The 13,893-nt window shown below is 41.7% G+C and overlaps 4 protein-coding genes across 4 annotated transcripts in view; 3 read left to right on the top strand and 1 right to left on the bottom strand.

The window, feature by feature from the left end:
• Window positions 1-942: 942 nt before the first annotated feature.
• On the top strand, window positions 943-4,597 carry LOC145914218 (ras-related protein Rab-27B-like). The gene is made up of 6 exons (XM_083002013.1): window positions 943-1,190; window positions 1,767-1,927; window positions 2,023-2,105; window positions 2,498-2,601; window positions 3,188-3,308; window positions 3,788-4,597. The coding sequence occupies exons 1-6, from the start codon at window positions 1,169-1,171 to the stop codon at window positions 4,026-4,028; spliced, it is 732 nt and encodes a 243-aa protein (XP_082858139.1). The 5' UTR covers window positions 943-1,168; the 3' UTR covers window positions 4,029-4,597.
• Window positions 4,598-4,846: 249 nt separating this feature from the next.
• Window positions 4,847-8,195, top strand: LOC145909887 (uncharacterized). Its single transcript, XM_082997136.1, has 11 exons — window positions 4,847-5,010; window positions 5,405-5,664; window positions 5,890-5,987; window positions 6,043-6,181; window positions 6,498-6,668; window positions 6,963-7,107; window positions 7,260-7,351; window positions 7,406-7,574; window positions 7,633-7,789; window positions 7,850-7,963; window positions 8,143-8,195. Exons 1-11 carry the CDS (start codon window positions 4,936-4,938, stop codon window positions 8,193-8,195), a joined length of 1,473 nt encoding a protein of 490 aa, XP_082853262.1. The 5' UTR covers window positions 4,847-4,935.
• Window positions 8,196-8,870: 675 nt separating this feature from the next.
• The window catches only part of LOC145909746 (uncharacterized), a 76,248-nt gene continuing 71,225 nt past the window's right edge, over window positions 8,871-13,893 (top strand). Inside the window, exons 1-7 of the mRNA XM_082997127.1 lie at window positions 8,871-8,949; window positions 9,290-9,393; window positions 9,497-9,607; window positions 9,672-9,847; window positions 10,147-10,189; window positions 10,385-10,496; window positions 10,666-10,809. Coding sequence (XP_082853253.1) covers window positions 8,871-8,949; window positions 9,290-9,393; window positions 9,497-9,607; window positions 9,672-9,847; window positions 10,147-10,189; window positions 10,385-10,496; window positions 10,666-10,809 — 769 coding nt within the window. The remainder of the gene's footprint in view (window positions 8,950-9,289; window positions 9,394-9,496; window positions 9,608-9,671; window positions 9,848-10,146; window positions 10,190-10,384; window positions 10,497-10,665; window positions 10,810-13,893) is intronic.
• LOC145915785 (uncharacterized) lies at window positions 11,329-13,347 on the bottom strand. Its single transcript, XM_083002753.1, has 2 exons — window positions 12,320-13,347; window positions 11,329-12,098 (listed from the first exon to the last, which is right to left on the bottom strand). Exons 1-2 carry the CDS (start codon window positions 13,331-13,333, stop codon window positions 11,433-11,435), a joined length of 1,680 nt encoding a protein of 559 aa, XP_082858879.1. The 5' UTR covers window positions 13,334-13,347; the 3' UTR covers window positions 11,329-11,432.

Below are 13,893 nucleotides of genomic sequence, written 5' to 3'. Positions count from 1 at the left end.
GAGCAGTGGCATAGAATTTGCATCAACCACATTGTTCGAAGCGCTAACGATGATCTGAAGAAAAGGAAGTGTTTCCAGGAAGGTTGCCAGCCTATTTTCATCAGTCATAGGCTTGAAATTGTCCCCAGGCATATAGGCTTGATATTCGTAGCCAGTCGATCACGCCGACAAAACAACCCACGCAACAGCTTGTTTTGCTAAAAAGCTAAAACAACAAGCAATCCGGTCGAACCAAGAAGTAGTAGATATCTGTTTGTCGAAAAGTACGTGAGAAATACAAATTCAGCCAAATTCGAGGTAAATCACACTTGCACCATGCACGAATCCTATTTTTTGAAACTTTGCATGCCCGCAGCCGTTTAGATTGGGAGCGTTGCTGTAACATCAATGCGGAAAGAACGCCCGCGTTGTCAGTCGTGCCGTATGAATGACGAGCCATTTCCTCTGCTTATGAGGCCCAGCACTTATTGTACTGCAAAAGCCGGGCCATATGTTGTAGTGCGGCAAGCGGCGCCTTAAAGTTTAGGTCGGTAAAGAGCAGGAAGCGTTTTTAGTTCAGCTAACCTCTTAATGGAATCATACTGTATCAGCATTTATCAAACAGTCTGAAAGCACCTAGCAGTATAAAATAATAAGTGGGAAACTGCGGCCTTCGGCAACACTTCAGCGAAAGAAAATGACGTTTTATAGTTGGTTTCGGAAACTCGTTGCTTCGATAATGGCGCTCGATGATATCCGAACTCTAATAGAATTTGTATTGCTAAATTACCGTAAAACTTTTACAAATTCACTTACGTAACAAATTCAGACGCCCGTTTTGTAGAGCATACAGGGAACATACTTCACGTTGTTAGCAACAGTTCTGCGCGTGGCGATAACCATTATACAACACGCTTTACGTTGATTTGTCAATCGCCTTACTGTTTGTATTACCCCAGTGTCGTTCACTTCAATAGGGATCAACGTTGGGTATTAGCTGTCACGAGGAGGGAATTGGAAATCAATTGCAACGCATGAAAAACGTGTAAGAAGTTGATTATTGAATTTTTCGCGCTGAGGTTATGCTCTGGTGACGGAAGAGTGTGGCACAGTGTGTATACTGAGAGGCTAACGGACAGCGCATCGATCGCACATTGGAATATTTTGATCAAGACAACTATTAAACAGGATGTCTTACCAACAAGACGAAGGTGAGTGAGATACTGTGTATTTAGTGTTAGCGAACGGGTTTGCTGAGCAGGTAATCCCATAAACCTATACAAAAGAGTACTGGGGAATGTGCAAACCCCTTGACCCCAATATATTTCACAAGTTATCGACAGCTATGTCATATAACCTTGATATGTGGCCTTGTCGGTTCGTGATTGCGTTGCATGAAGATTGGCGCAATATTGTCACTCGTTCATGAATAATTGATGATAGCGGGAGCTCGCGTGCACGTTCGAATTCTGCTCGTGCTCCGAAACTCGCTTCTATTGCTATATCTCCGCCCTGTGCACCACGGAGGGCGATAAGGGCAGGGCGTCCCTGGTTTGCTCGCACCAGGCCTCATGTAATATAAGCTTCCGTCTATACAAGCCTTTATTGCGTGACGTCACACCCAGCTTTGTGCTGTAACAGTGCTACAGTGCCAGCCAGCAAAAATCGACCATTGTTTGTGTCGCTTATTGGCCAATATTTTGCCCATTTGCAACATGTACACACTGTGATGTATAAATTTAGAGAAGTAATGAATTGCATTTCAAACGAACATTGAATGTCTACAGGCGAGGACAATTTGGACACCAACTACGACTTCCTCATTAAAGTGTTGCTGCTCGGGGACTCTGGAGTAGGCAAGACGTGCTTCCTGCACCAATATACCGAGGGAGAGTTCAAACAAAAGTTCATCGCAACAGTTGGGGTGGATTTTCGTCTTAAAAAGCTGGTATGTATATGCGCAGTGCGTCAGAGCTCTGTACTGCGACGCTTCATTGTATGTGAAGTAATTGTGTGGTTTCACATGCCTGGCTTGCATCACAGTTTTACGAGTTTCCGGAGGATGATGACGAAGACTCGAAAAAGAAAATTCACCTCCAGCTCTGGGACACGGCTGGACAGGAAAGGTAAACGTGGTTGTGGAGTTCTAAAGTACGCAATTGTTTTCCAAGATACATAATAACAACAATATATTTATGTAAACAGGGTGACTACATTTCTCCAATTAATGTTGGAGTTTAGATACTATTACACGATTTAAGATACAAAAAGCTTGACAGTTTTTTTGTTAACTTCGCTTTATTCGCACGTGACATGCTAACGGAAGTTCGCACATGTACAACATAAACCTACATGATGATAAGTTTCCTGCAACATACAAACAGTATGTCATCATTTCTTCCGTGGCCGCGTGTTACTAAGCTCCTGGCATCCGCAATATCGTCATGAATAATACGCGTGTCGTTAAACAACGCGTTTGACAAATGGGGCAAATATTGACATCGTCGATTTATTTCAGATACCGCAGTTTGACGAAGGCATTTTTTCGGGACGGAATGGGTTTCCTGCTTCTTTTTGACCTCTCTCGGGAAGCGAGCTTTCAGGCCGTACGACAATGGCTAAGTAAGGACGGAAGCGTTTTAAGGGACTTGCGGTCGGGAAGCTTGTTGTTGGGATCAAACAAGATGTAGAGAGCGTGGCTAATTTAAATTTCGGATCCGCTCCAGCAATCCACGATAACCAGCAACGTAGAAGGGAAAATATTAATAATTGATGGCATCGTTGCATGGATTGGCGAACAATGCAACTCCGATGTAAATTGATGTCAAATTTGACTTGAGTGCCATTTTAAAGGTTATCGCCTGAACAACACCCCAACGACAAATGCAACACAATTTTAAGGACATAATCATCCACACTGTTGGCGTTTGATACCATGTGCTTTCAAACGTTCGGTGTAATTTATGAATATGAATAACGCAGTTACATTTTAATCCCCCGAGTGCCGCTTATCATACACTGTTATTTTGGTCCTATACGCATGTCAGTAAACCGGTATGACAATCCGTGCTGTGCCCTTGCATATTTCATTCAAACCCGTGTAAAACGCGTTCCACGAAATGGCCGTTTAATCACTCAAGCTGTGAAAAATTAACAACATAAACGCATGTTTTCAATCCATTTGGCCTAACCACGCGTTATTTATTAGGTGAGATTAAAGAGCAAGCGTACTGTGACAATCCCGACATTATCTTGATCGGAAACAAGAACGACCTGCAGAATTGGGAAGTGACCAGCGAACAAGCAAAAGATTTAGCAAAAAGCGTGGGGTAAGGTCAATTGGCAATAGTTGTAAGTGATGTACATACTTGAAAAAAACAATTAAAATCTGCTTATTACCATTTTTTTCTTCAAGCTATTTTTGTTTGTTTTTATATCTAAATACTAAAGTCTTAAGGCTTTCGCAATTCTTCTGTTACACAATTGACTAAAAAAACATTTATCACAAAATAATTACGTCTTTTTTGGGAATAAATATAACTTAAATATCAGAGATTCCAACAGATATCCAACAAAGGAAATCACGAGAAAAAGTATGGTAGATTTAAGCGCTAGCGTGGCAAACTGAATCAAGTCGTCCCATGTGGTTTAAAAATAACTAAACAACCCATTTTGCGACGCTTCACAATTGAATTACATTGGCGAAACAAATCGTTGAGTAATATGCACAGAGCCAACTAAAATACTCACCATCCAATGATTGTCAGATGCTTGACAAAACGCGTGTTTTTGAACTTTGTTTTAACAGAATTCCTTACATCGAAACCAGCGCGGCCACCGGGGAAAACGTGGAAAAGGCGGTTAATATCCTCCTGGATCTGGTCATGAAGAGGATGCGAGAATACGTGTCCTCAATGGATGCAGAAAACCCGAACGTGGATTCTGCCCAAGCCGAGCAGATTGCACGAACCACGCCCCGGAACGACAATGTGGATGTTCAGAATTCAACATCACCCCCGGAGGAAAAAAAGAGCTCCTGTCCATGCTGAGCAGTGGCCTAGTTTTGTATGCAAGATATCTCTTATTAAAGTGCAATACAACGAAGTTTTTAAGTTAAGTTTTTTGACGCCGCTTTAAACCACGTTTCTTCGATGGCCGTAAAATTATCGCCAAAGTTAAAAAATGTTTTTGGGTACCTAAGATTGGTCCTTTTGGTTTTTATAATAAGATTGGTAGAAAAGCCAAAAGCATGATCCCTCTTTAAGAAGTATGACAATTTTTCCTAATTGTCTTGTACTGTTTTGCAAGGGCTGCAGTGGACAATTATTGCATTGTTTTCGCAAAACTATGAATCCCACTTCCCATGTCAAATGCAGTATGACTTTACCAGCTTTGTGTTATTTAACAATGCCAGTAAGTTTATGTGAATTGGCAATTTTAGGATTTGACTAATGTTTAAAAGCAAAGTTACGTTCTGCAATAATGTGCTCTTGTATTTGTGTGCTATGTTTTAATACATACAGCTTCAAAGAAAGGAAACATTCCCGTGAAATGAACTTTTTATAAACTTGCTTTACATTATCAATGCATATCATGTCGTAGAAATAAATATGAGCATTAAAGTGTAAGTTATCTTGGGTCAGAGCATTGCTATGTTGGACAGGTTGTCTTGAAAACGCACTAAAAATCAATACATGTAAGATCGAAACAGTGGTTTTCGCCAGCAGATTGATTTCTATATGCAGCGGTTTTGAACCGTAGGACAAAATTACCGTTAGCACCCCCTCGGGCGAAATTGGTCAATTGTAGTTGATTGCATGTTGGACGGCTTTTGTACTGCTTGTCAAAGTTGTATGGTTATAGCGTACAGGAAGACATAGTTCGTGTCTGAATGTCTAAAAGAGATTTTATGAAAAACCATGTACTAAGGTCAGGTGTGGTCTGAAGCCCATTGGTATGTGGCGACTTTTCATTTTTGTCTTGTCTTTGACTTTCTGTACCACCCTACTGACAATACAGCAAACACACAAGGTAAGTACAAGCGAAGTTCATGTTCGGGTGTTTCGTGAAACATTTGGGCATTTCAGGGAGGGTTTGAACAGAATCTTGAGGAAACTTGATATTGGTGATCATTCCTAATTTTAGCTACAGCTAGATTTGGCCTGTTGTTAACAAAACCCATAAGGATGAAATGACTCACTTTGTGTATACGTTAAAAACTTAAATGCTTTGTATTTCTGACAAGCCTTTCGGACGAATTCAACTGTTTAAAAATTAATTTTGTTTGTTAACTTCACAAGCAGAACTGCGCCACATATGGCACGACCAACACCTGCTGTACAGTTGTTACAAATACAGGGTTCATCACCGGCATTTGGGGAAATGCGTTTTTTGTGTGCGAAGTTAACGACAATTGTTTCAACAGTACAAAATACGTTACAATACGCTTCAACCTCCACATCATCCCATTTATTTGGGTCAAAATCGAATTGTTCTGAACCGTGTGGAACAACACGGCGGTCGATTGCGTCCTGGACAGCGCAAGCAAAATGTCAAGAACAAGCCCCATTCTGCCGCAAGCGAACAGCGCAAATTTCATTCGAAACGTAGAAAGACCACAGGAGGCAAAGAAAAATTTCTTCTGCCAGTGCTGTTTTACAACATGGGACCGAACAATCTTTTCAGGTACGTACCTTTTACTTTTACTCTATATTAGACGACTACAGTTTTATCAAAAGGTATGCAATCTTTTCCAAGCCTATATAACAAAGCCGAACTCGGGGCTTAATTGTTTTCTACTAACAATATCGTTTTCCTGAAATTTTATTTCGATTAATATTCTCAGTTAGTACTACACAAGATTGGCGACGGCTGTTTAATATGTTATATATAAGATGTCGTTTGTCACAGAATTTTTAAAGAAGCAATTCCTATAGCGAAGGCGTTAAACAGAACAATTGTTGTTCCACCCTTTCATCACCATCCTCGTATGAAGCTTGACGCCGAAGGTATTGTGCAGCTATCAGGACCAACGCCATTTTTATATTTGACCTGTGTTCGCAGAAGCAATAAATGGAAAGACTGGTGTTATTGACATTCAAATCTTTGACGAAACCTTCAAGTCGGTTGTGGAAAAAAATGCTGAGCAAGTGATGGATGTGAACTTGCTTCGACGCTACGTCCAGGTTCAACCGCTTAAATCGTAAGCCGATGTTTGTTTTACTTTGGTCACTAAATTGCATTTTGAATTGCGAGAAAAGTGAATATAAGGGTCCTGAAGTGTACAAGGTCAGCGAATTCCGCGAAACTTTAACATAGAAAACGATGATTTTGCCGAAAACATTTTAACACTTAAGGCTTATTCTATTTTTACGATAATTTGGTCGCCATTTTTCAATAAATTGTGGAGTAAAACATTGGTACCTGCAACCTTCCATGTCTTGTGTTCAATATCAACCACACGTGTATTGTCATTTTCAACCAGACCACTAAATAATATAGTACGTTGCCGCAAACAGGTTCCTAGCTCAGTGTGGAAGATACATAGACGTGCTGGTGAAGTGCGGTGACGTATCTGGAAAAAGGGATACTGGACTACGTCACTTTACCTCATTCAATGACATCACTGTAATCAGCAACCTCAGCGTAGACAGTCTACGTGACGTCACAGAAAACCGAGAATTGAAAATGTAAAAACTTTTATTTCAGTTTATAATTTTTCACATAATAATTCTTTAACTTTCTTATTCATTAACAACAGGATTGAACTGTCGGTATTATTAATTATCACGTTTATATTTGTATCGACAAATGCCAACGGTGGAAGTGAACAATGCATCGAAAGGCGACCCAAAAGTTTACAACTATTCTTTTCTTCCTGCTTACTATAATGACTTCGGTGTACGCAACAAAAAGACAACCTTTCTTGTCAAAAGTGTTAGAAAAAGAAACATAACATATTTATTGTTTTGTTTATGTCGCAGAAACCTCAAGTCCGTCGAACGGAAAAGTCACGAGGAACCGTGTGTTGGTTTGGCGATTGGATCCAAGTGCCTAGGAAGCCGACCTGCGTGGTTTGAACATTGGCAAAGTGTGTCAAGATACGTGAGACGGCCGGTCGATGTGAGGGTAGGTTGCAAAGCTTCATTTGCGTTTTTAAATCACCAAACGGCACGTACGGTATCACTAAGCACGAAAAAAGACACCATGTCTCGTCGACCAAACAGCAACGGACCTCCACAACCTTTGTCGTGTAAATCAACATAATTTGCTTTTTCTAGATGTTGGTAAACAGATTTCTATCCAAAATATTAAGATCAAAAAGTTACTTGGCTGTTCACTGGCGTTACGAAGCCACGGATTGGATGGACATGTAAGATTAGTTTCTAACGTTGCAGGACAAGAAATCATTGAAAATATATTTTAGGTGCAAGGAATCGCGTCCAGAATCGGTTCGAAATATTAACAATCCCATGTGTGACCTCGCGGGAAAGTTTGCAACCAATTCCTCATTTCTTCAAAACATGTTGACGAGGTTAAACGACTTTGCCATGAAGAAAAAGTTAAGCGCGATGTACATCTCAACCCCCCCGCAGGTTCGAATCCCCATTTCCATCACATTTGCACTAAATTTAACGCCTGTACAATTCACAGTTGACATCTGCGTTAAGAAAAATGAAACGAACGTGGAGTAATCTATACACAGTGAGCGACGTTGAAGAATTCGCCCACGATTCCCGCGCAGAGTTTGAAACGAATATTTTTGCAAGCAACTTTGCCGCGTCCTTCCTGGAGCAAGAAATTTGTTTCAGTACGACTTTGCACGACCGTACAAAGTTGTTGGATTCCAATTTATTTTCGTGTGTTTCAGGAGGCAGCTTCTTTTTGGGGAGTCCTCTATCGTCGTGGACGCAGACAGTGTTGCTTGACCGCGTGGCATCAAACATTCATGAACATGGAAGTGTACTAGACGTTATATCTGAAGGTATGTATACGACAGCGCAAGGAAATGTGCTTCTTTCTACATAGGCTTAAAGCAAAATGTAGCTCAACATGTAACAAATAAGTAATAGCTTGCAATTTTCAAGATAACATTGTCTGTTGATGCCACACATATATTGATTATAACAGTGAGGCGCCATATGACGTTATATGTTCTCACAGGCGACGATTCATTGTTTCCAAAACTCGTTTGGTACTTCCCCGAAGGTGACTGATGACGATTTATTGATCTCAAATGAAATTGAAGATACTGTGATTTTTATCGTTGTTAAGCTACATTTTACAAAAATTGTTTTATGATTTGAATGCATTGTAGGAAAATTGTGCACTGTGCCTTCAAAAATATACCGAGAAACAACATGCTTCGTTGTGTGTCTATTGCAGCACTGGTATTAACGTGCAGGATTTCAGAAGAAACAAAATCCAGGTTATATATGCACGGTGCTCGACTGTGAATAAATATTTACGCCGGGCCCCAGGTTCGTGAGCGTGTGGCGATGGAAGTGGGTGATAAACAGGAGCCCTGCAGCGTCTTATCGACACAACATCAACTTAAGGCGTTGATAAAAGCACTCCAGCTTTTATTCGATCGTCGGAATCTAGACGAAAGTTTACAAATAAACAGCATGAAAATGACGAAAGCGAGTGATTTTGCGGCGGGGCAACGCGGTTCGCGCTGACGTTCGAATTTCACTGACTGCTTTCCATCTTTCGACTCCTAACAATCCTTGTGATGTTGATGTCTATATAAATGGTCACCACCCCTAGGTGTCGTTTGATTCAAGCTAGATAGCACAAAACGACAGTTCAAAAAATTATGAGATAAATGCAAAGCAATATACTGAATTGGGAGATTTATCGGTTACCGTTAAATGCGGACCCCTTACAGGATGCAAGTAGCCATTCAACTATTTGCGATTAACTTGCTCCTGATTATTAGTCAAGGCGATGGTCAAAAAGCTTCACATGGTAAGTAAAAAAACTAAGTCGTATCGATACGATAGCTGTGATCGCCAAATAGGGACCTGTGCAGTGGGGAGATCCTGCCAATCATGCCATTGCATAAAACATTACTGCGTTGTCTGATTATAGTGGTAGAGATCCCCTACGCATATGTGAAGGTTGCCTAACAAGTTGTGCGCTTGCATACCAGTGTACCTTGGCCAGAAAAAAAAACGTAAAACCGCTGAGCTCCTGTAGTTTAGGTGGTAGAGCGTTGGGCCTGGTTCAAGCCTCACCGGGAGCTTATCTGGCGAAAAATTGTTCAAACAACTTTAGGTGAAAAATAACAACCTGAATTATTTTGAAGCCGGACATGCACATGTACAGTTCGGAAATATTAAGTCACTTCCATATAAACCACGAATGAAACCTCCAGCATCCAAATTGAACACTGCGCGAATTGATGACGTGGTAAGTGGTGAAAGTTTCGTTTGATGCACAAACATCCATGATGTTTCCAGTAAAATTTCCACGGTACAAGTCCAAAACTGGTGAAATTTCATTGTTTTCGCAGGTTGGAATATTCAAACGAAACGTTCTGCGCTTACGAAGCAATCAGAAACTAGATCTTGTTTTTGTGATAGATGCTTCGCACAGTGTCGAATTACACAATTTTAAAGACGAGGTTTGTTTTGATCGATAATAAACATTTAATTCTCTCCCTTTTTAATATACTGCGTATTTCTCAGATTAGTTTCGTAGCTCGGTTTGTCAGTGGGATTCCGGTCTCTCTGGACACCACCAGAGTTGCTGTCATCACTTTTGCTGACAACGCAAAGGTTTGGGTTGATCAAGTAAGCGTAGGCAACATCCACGAACACAAATGCTCCCTGCTTGGAACCGCATTGCCAGCTATAACTTATGCGTAAGTGTGATTCAGTGTACAAATTAGAGTTAAAGGAAAACCGCAAGTAGCTAAAAGTGTTAAGCGAAATGTGACAAAAATGCCCAAGATAAACTTATCATGCACAACGACAAACCACTTAAAATGGCGGATGTGGCAACCCTAGAAGCTTGTATTTGGTAATAGAGGATAAATAAAAGAATGAATTTTTGACGTAACAATCATTGATTGTCTAATGACTTGTCGCAATAGTCGCGTTGACTGACAACGAGCGGAACAGCGTGAAATACTTGTTGACCAAAGTTGTATATTTTCCTCAGGAGTGGATCGACTTACACTCTTGGAGGTTTGACGAAGGCAAGGGTGAGTAGATATGAATTAATTCACTTTTCGAGGTAGAAGATTTGTGGCAATATTATCACAACTGAATCGACTTCAAAACAAGATTGTTCGTGTTACGAGCGATTGCGTCATTGCATTTATCACAGTTAGGAAGGCAATATTCCATATTGACAATGCCAGTAGATGTAATTGGCATGACATTATTTGTTTTTGTAGATTGTTCTGGAATCTGCACGAACTGATTCTAAGAAGGTTGTGCTGCTGATTACAGACGGTCGTTCAAACGGCGGGGATCCGATAACAGTCGCACAAAGATTGCGTCGCGAAGGTAACACAGCAAAGCCACCTGCTTTATAGAGGCCATGGGAATTTAAAAATACGAGCAAAAGTCACTTCTGTAAATGCGTTTGGTTTACGGTCGCGCGCTTTGGGCAAATAAGGAAAGTAGTGGCCTCAAAGTTGCGTGGCAGGCTAACAGAGTAAGTTATATGTCACAGGTATAGAAATTTTCACGTTTGGCGTTGCGTCCGGAAATGTGGAGGAATTAAACAACATTGCATCTAACCCGAAACCGGACCACGTGTACGTCTTGGACAGTTTTGCTGAATTTGAGGCTGTTGCGCGAAGAGCTCTACATGCAGGTGTGTTGTAGTTTTATCATAATCCAAATCAAGTGACAAATTTCCTAAAATGTGCATAAGTTAACTAAATTGTGAAACCTGGTATTTTCAAAGACGTATTAATATTTTGCCGACAAATAGTGTTGTATGGTACGAAGTATATTGGACACGTGGTGGCGCTAAAGTGGCGTCAAATTAACATGTAGAGTGTAAATGTGATAATCATTTTTCTGCTATCCATCCGTCATAGAGATGTTCTTTATGAATCACCAGTTTCTCAGTGTACCTTGTGTTAAGCCATATGAAAACTAGTGATTCATCGTTACTAGGATACGCACCGTGTTACATGCTACTCACAAACGGATTTGATAGTTCCAGTTTTGCTGCGACGTAGGGGCGACTGTTAAAACGTCACTCCTGTTGTCAGACATCAGTCACTAATTAGTCAGATCTACCTTGCTTACATGATGCAAACTTCCTCCAACACGACTTCACCGTGGTTCATTTATAAAACAATCTAAAATAGTGTATTGCTCTAATTTCATGACGATAATTCAAAAGACAGTGTTAATATCAGCAATGAAACTTACAAAAGCACATTTATAAAAACTAAGTCCTTCGACAAAATTAACACCTACACAGCTTTACAGCGAACCCCTTTTTGTGTGAAACGAATTTCTTTCGGTAAATGCTGGACTTCCAGGTTCTGACGTCATAGAGTGACTAACTGGGTTTTCGCCAACGCTCTCAAAGTTTTCGTCAAAAGTAAACCTTGAAGGGCTCGTCCCATGGCGTGACCAACTTTCGATCTGTTTCTCATTTCGTCTTGAACCGGGAGATGCATCGCTAGTTGGTGGCGCAATAGAACTCCTCTCCATTCTTTTTGGCGCACTTGTGCCGACCTTGGACCTCGTACACAAAGGCAGAAGAATTTCCTTCCATCTGCTGTACGTTGCAATCAAGCACAGCTGATTCACGACGATGTTGAAGTTGTTCATTGTGCTGATAAACAGTAGAGGTGTCCCGGGCCCGTACAGCAAAGCGACAGTCACCATCGTCACGTCGGTCAGAATACACATGGTCGTCCAAATACTTGCTCTTATCACCGATCTTTCCATGCCCTTGCTAATGGTGCACGCGCTAGTTTTTAATCGGAGATTATTCTGTCGGTCGCTGGGGCTCGGAATTACGTCCGTTTGTTTCCTGTCGATTTTTTCGGTGTTGGAGAGTCGGGTTTTTAGCCACCTATAAGGAGCACCGATTTTTTTCGTGCTTAAACGCGAGGGGGAACAATCCGCGGTGCTGTTTACCTAAAACGTTAAGGTGCGTTAAATTCGTGGCATAAAACCAAGTGTCCAAATAGCAAAGTACAATGCTTCAACCGCATTTATCAAGTCAGAACAAAAACAGTATCAACGTGACTTTTTTCGAAAAAGTTATCAAAAAATGCTTTTAAATTTAAAATGTTTTTTTACATTTATATTCATAGCAGTTAGATACAACCAATAAATCATATAAAACTTTCGCTTACCGCCGTTGGCGACGAGGCGGGTTTCTGCAAATTTTGTGTGGGCGGAGCCAAGAAGTTGTCACACGATCCTCGCGTCATGTCTGGGATGGACGCTCGTAATGCACTTGCTTTCCTTGAGTGGAGAGACAGGCTAGGTGAAGGGCAGGTGACTTGACCGAGCCGGTAAGCGTCGATCTTGCGTCTCACAAGCGGATAAAGAAACAAACCCAACAGCGAAAGTTGGAACGTCGACGTGAGCGCGATGTAGAAAAATATCGGCAGCGCTTCGTGCGTGTTTGCGATGTCGTAAACAGCGACACAGCCGAGGTATTGGGTCCCGAGTGACGTATCCGCTTTGTACTTGATCGGGATGAGATGAAAAACCGAGAGCACGAGAAGGAGCGTCAGGATCACTGCCGGGAGAAATCGACTGAAGCGGATTAAATGCTTGCGGTAGATGAGGTTTTTTACCGCCGGGTTATGGTAGAACATCCACTGCCGCACCCACAGGAAAGCATACACACACACCATCGTCGATCCGTACAATCCAACCTCGGTTACGTCATTGATGACTTCGCAGGCGTCGTCGGAGCGCGAGTCCCAGGCGTAGAAGAACTTCACTTGGTCCACGAGGCACTTAACCAAGGCCGAAGTCGACGCCCCAAGTCCTAATAATAGCATCCATTTTCTATACACATTTTCTCGCGTTTTTGGACGCCTTGCAGGCAGGTTTTGGGCAAAAGTATCCGCGCCCGTGTTCCTGCGACTGTTAGCAATTCGCGACGCGGTACTTCCCCACTGGGAGTCGTTCTTGGCGCGCGCGCTTTTACTGAAATAGCTCTTCAACGGCGATCGCCACTCCCTCCGCCAATGCAGCGAAAGGCATATGATGAAGTAAATGTCAAACAGCGAGCAAACCACGGTTACTACCTGGCAGGCAATCCACAAGCTGTGCCCATTTTCCACAAATTTCTGCACGGAACCGAGCAAGGGCTCCGTCACGTTGATATTTTCAGTCGTGCTTGCTTCGGTCATGGTCAAAATTCCAACATTTCTCTATTACAGAAATACACCTACTTTCACAGTGACTGCCTGAAAGATACACAACAGTGTTGTGAGCGGGTGTCCATAAAACCACAGCGTTGCAGTCCCTTGATGGGTTTAGTGACTCATTTTGGTGCAATTAAAGGTGACGCAGATGGGCTTTATATTGTGCTTTGTTTTGTCCGCACGTGTGGCGTGTTGTGAGACATCACATCATCTGACGCGATGATATACGCAGCTATTGTTATTTCTGTTCATAAAATTTGCAAAAGCAGCGGCGAACTCATTTGCCTTCATTGCCCATGAACAGTCTGCACAGAGGAAAAAAAAAGGAAATGAATTTACTGCGCATTGACAAATCTCACAACGAAGCGAGTTGCTGCAGTGCCCATAAAGATAACGTAGCATATAACGTAGATAGTAGTGATTGAAAATCCCTGTCCCCGAATGGCAACAGCCGTGATTGAAAACCAGTTTGGAGCAAAATCAAATGGCACTTCAAACGAATGGCGTGACAGCCGTCGTGGGAATTGCCACAAGATGCGTCACTA

Source organism: Ascidia mentula, chromosome 1 (genome assembly GCF_947561715.1).
Source record: "Ascidia mentula chromosome 1, kaAscMent1.1, whole genome shotgun sequence".
Lineage (NCBI taxonomy): Eukaryota > Metazoa > Chordata > Ascidiacea > Phlebobranchia > Ascidiidae > Ascidia > Ascidia mentula.
This window is presented reverse-complemented; position numbering and strand designations above follow the sequence as displayed.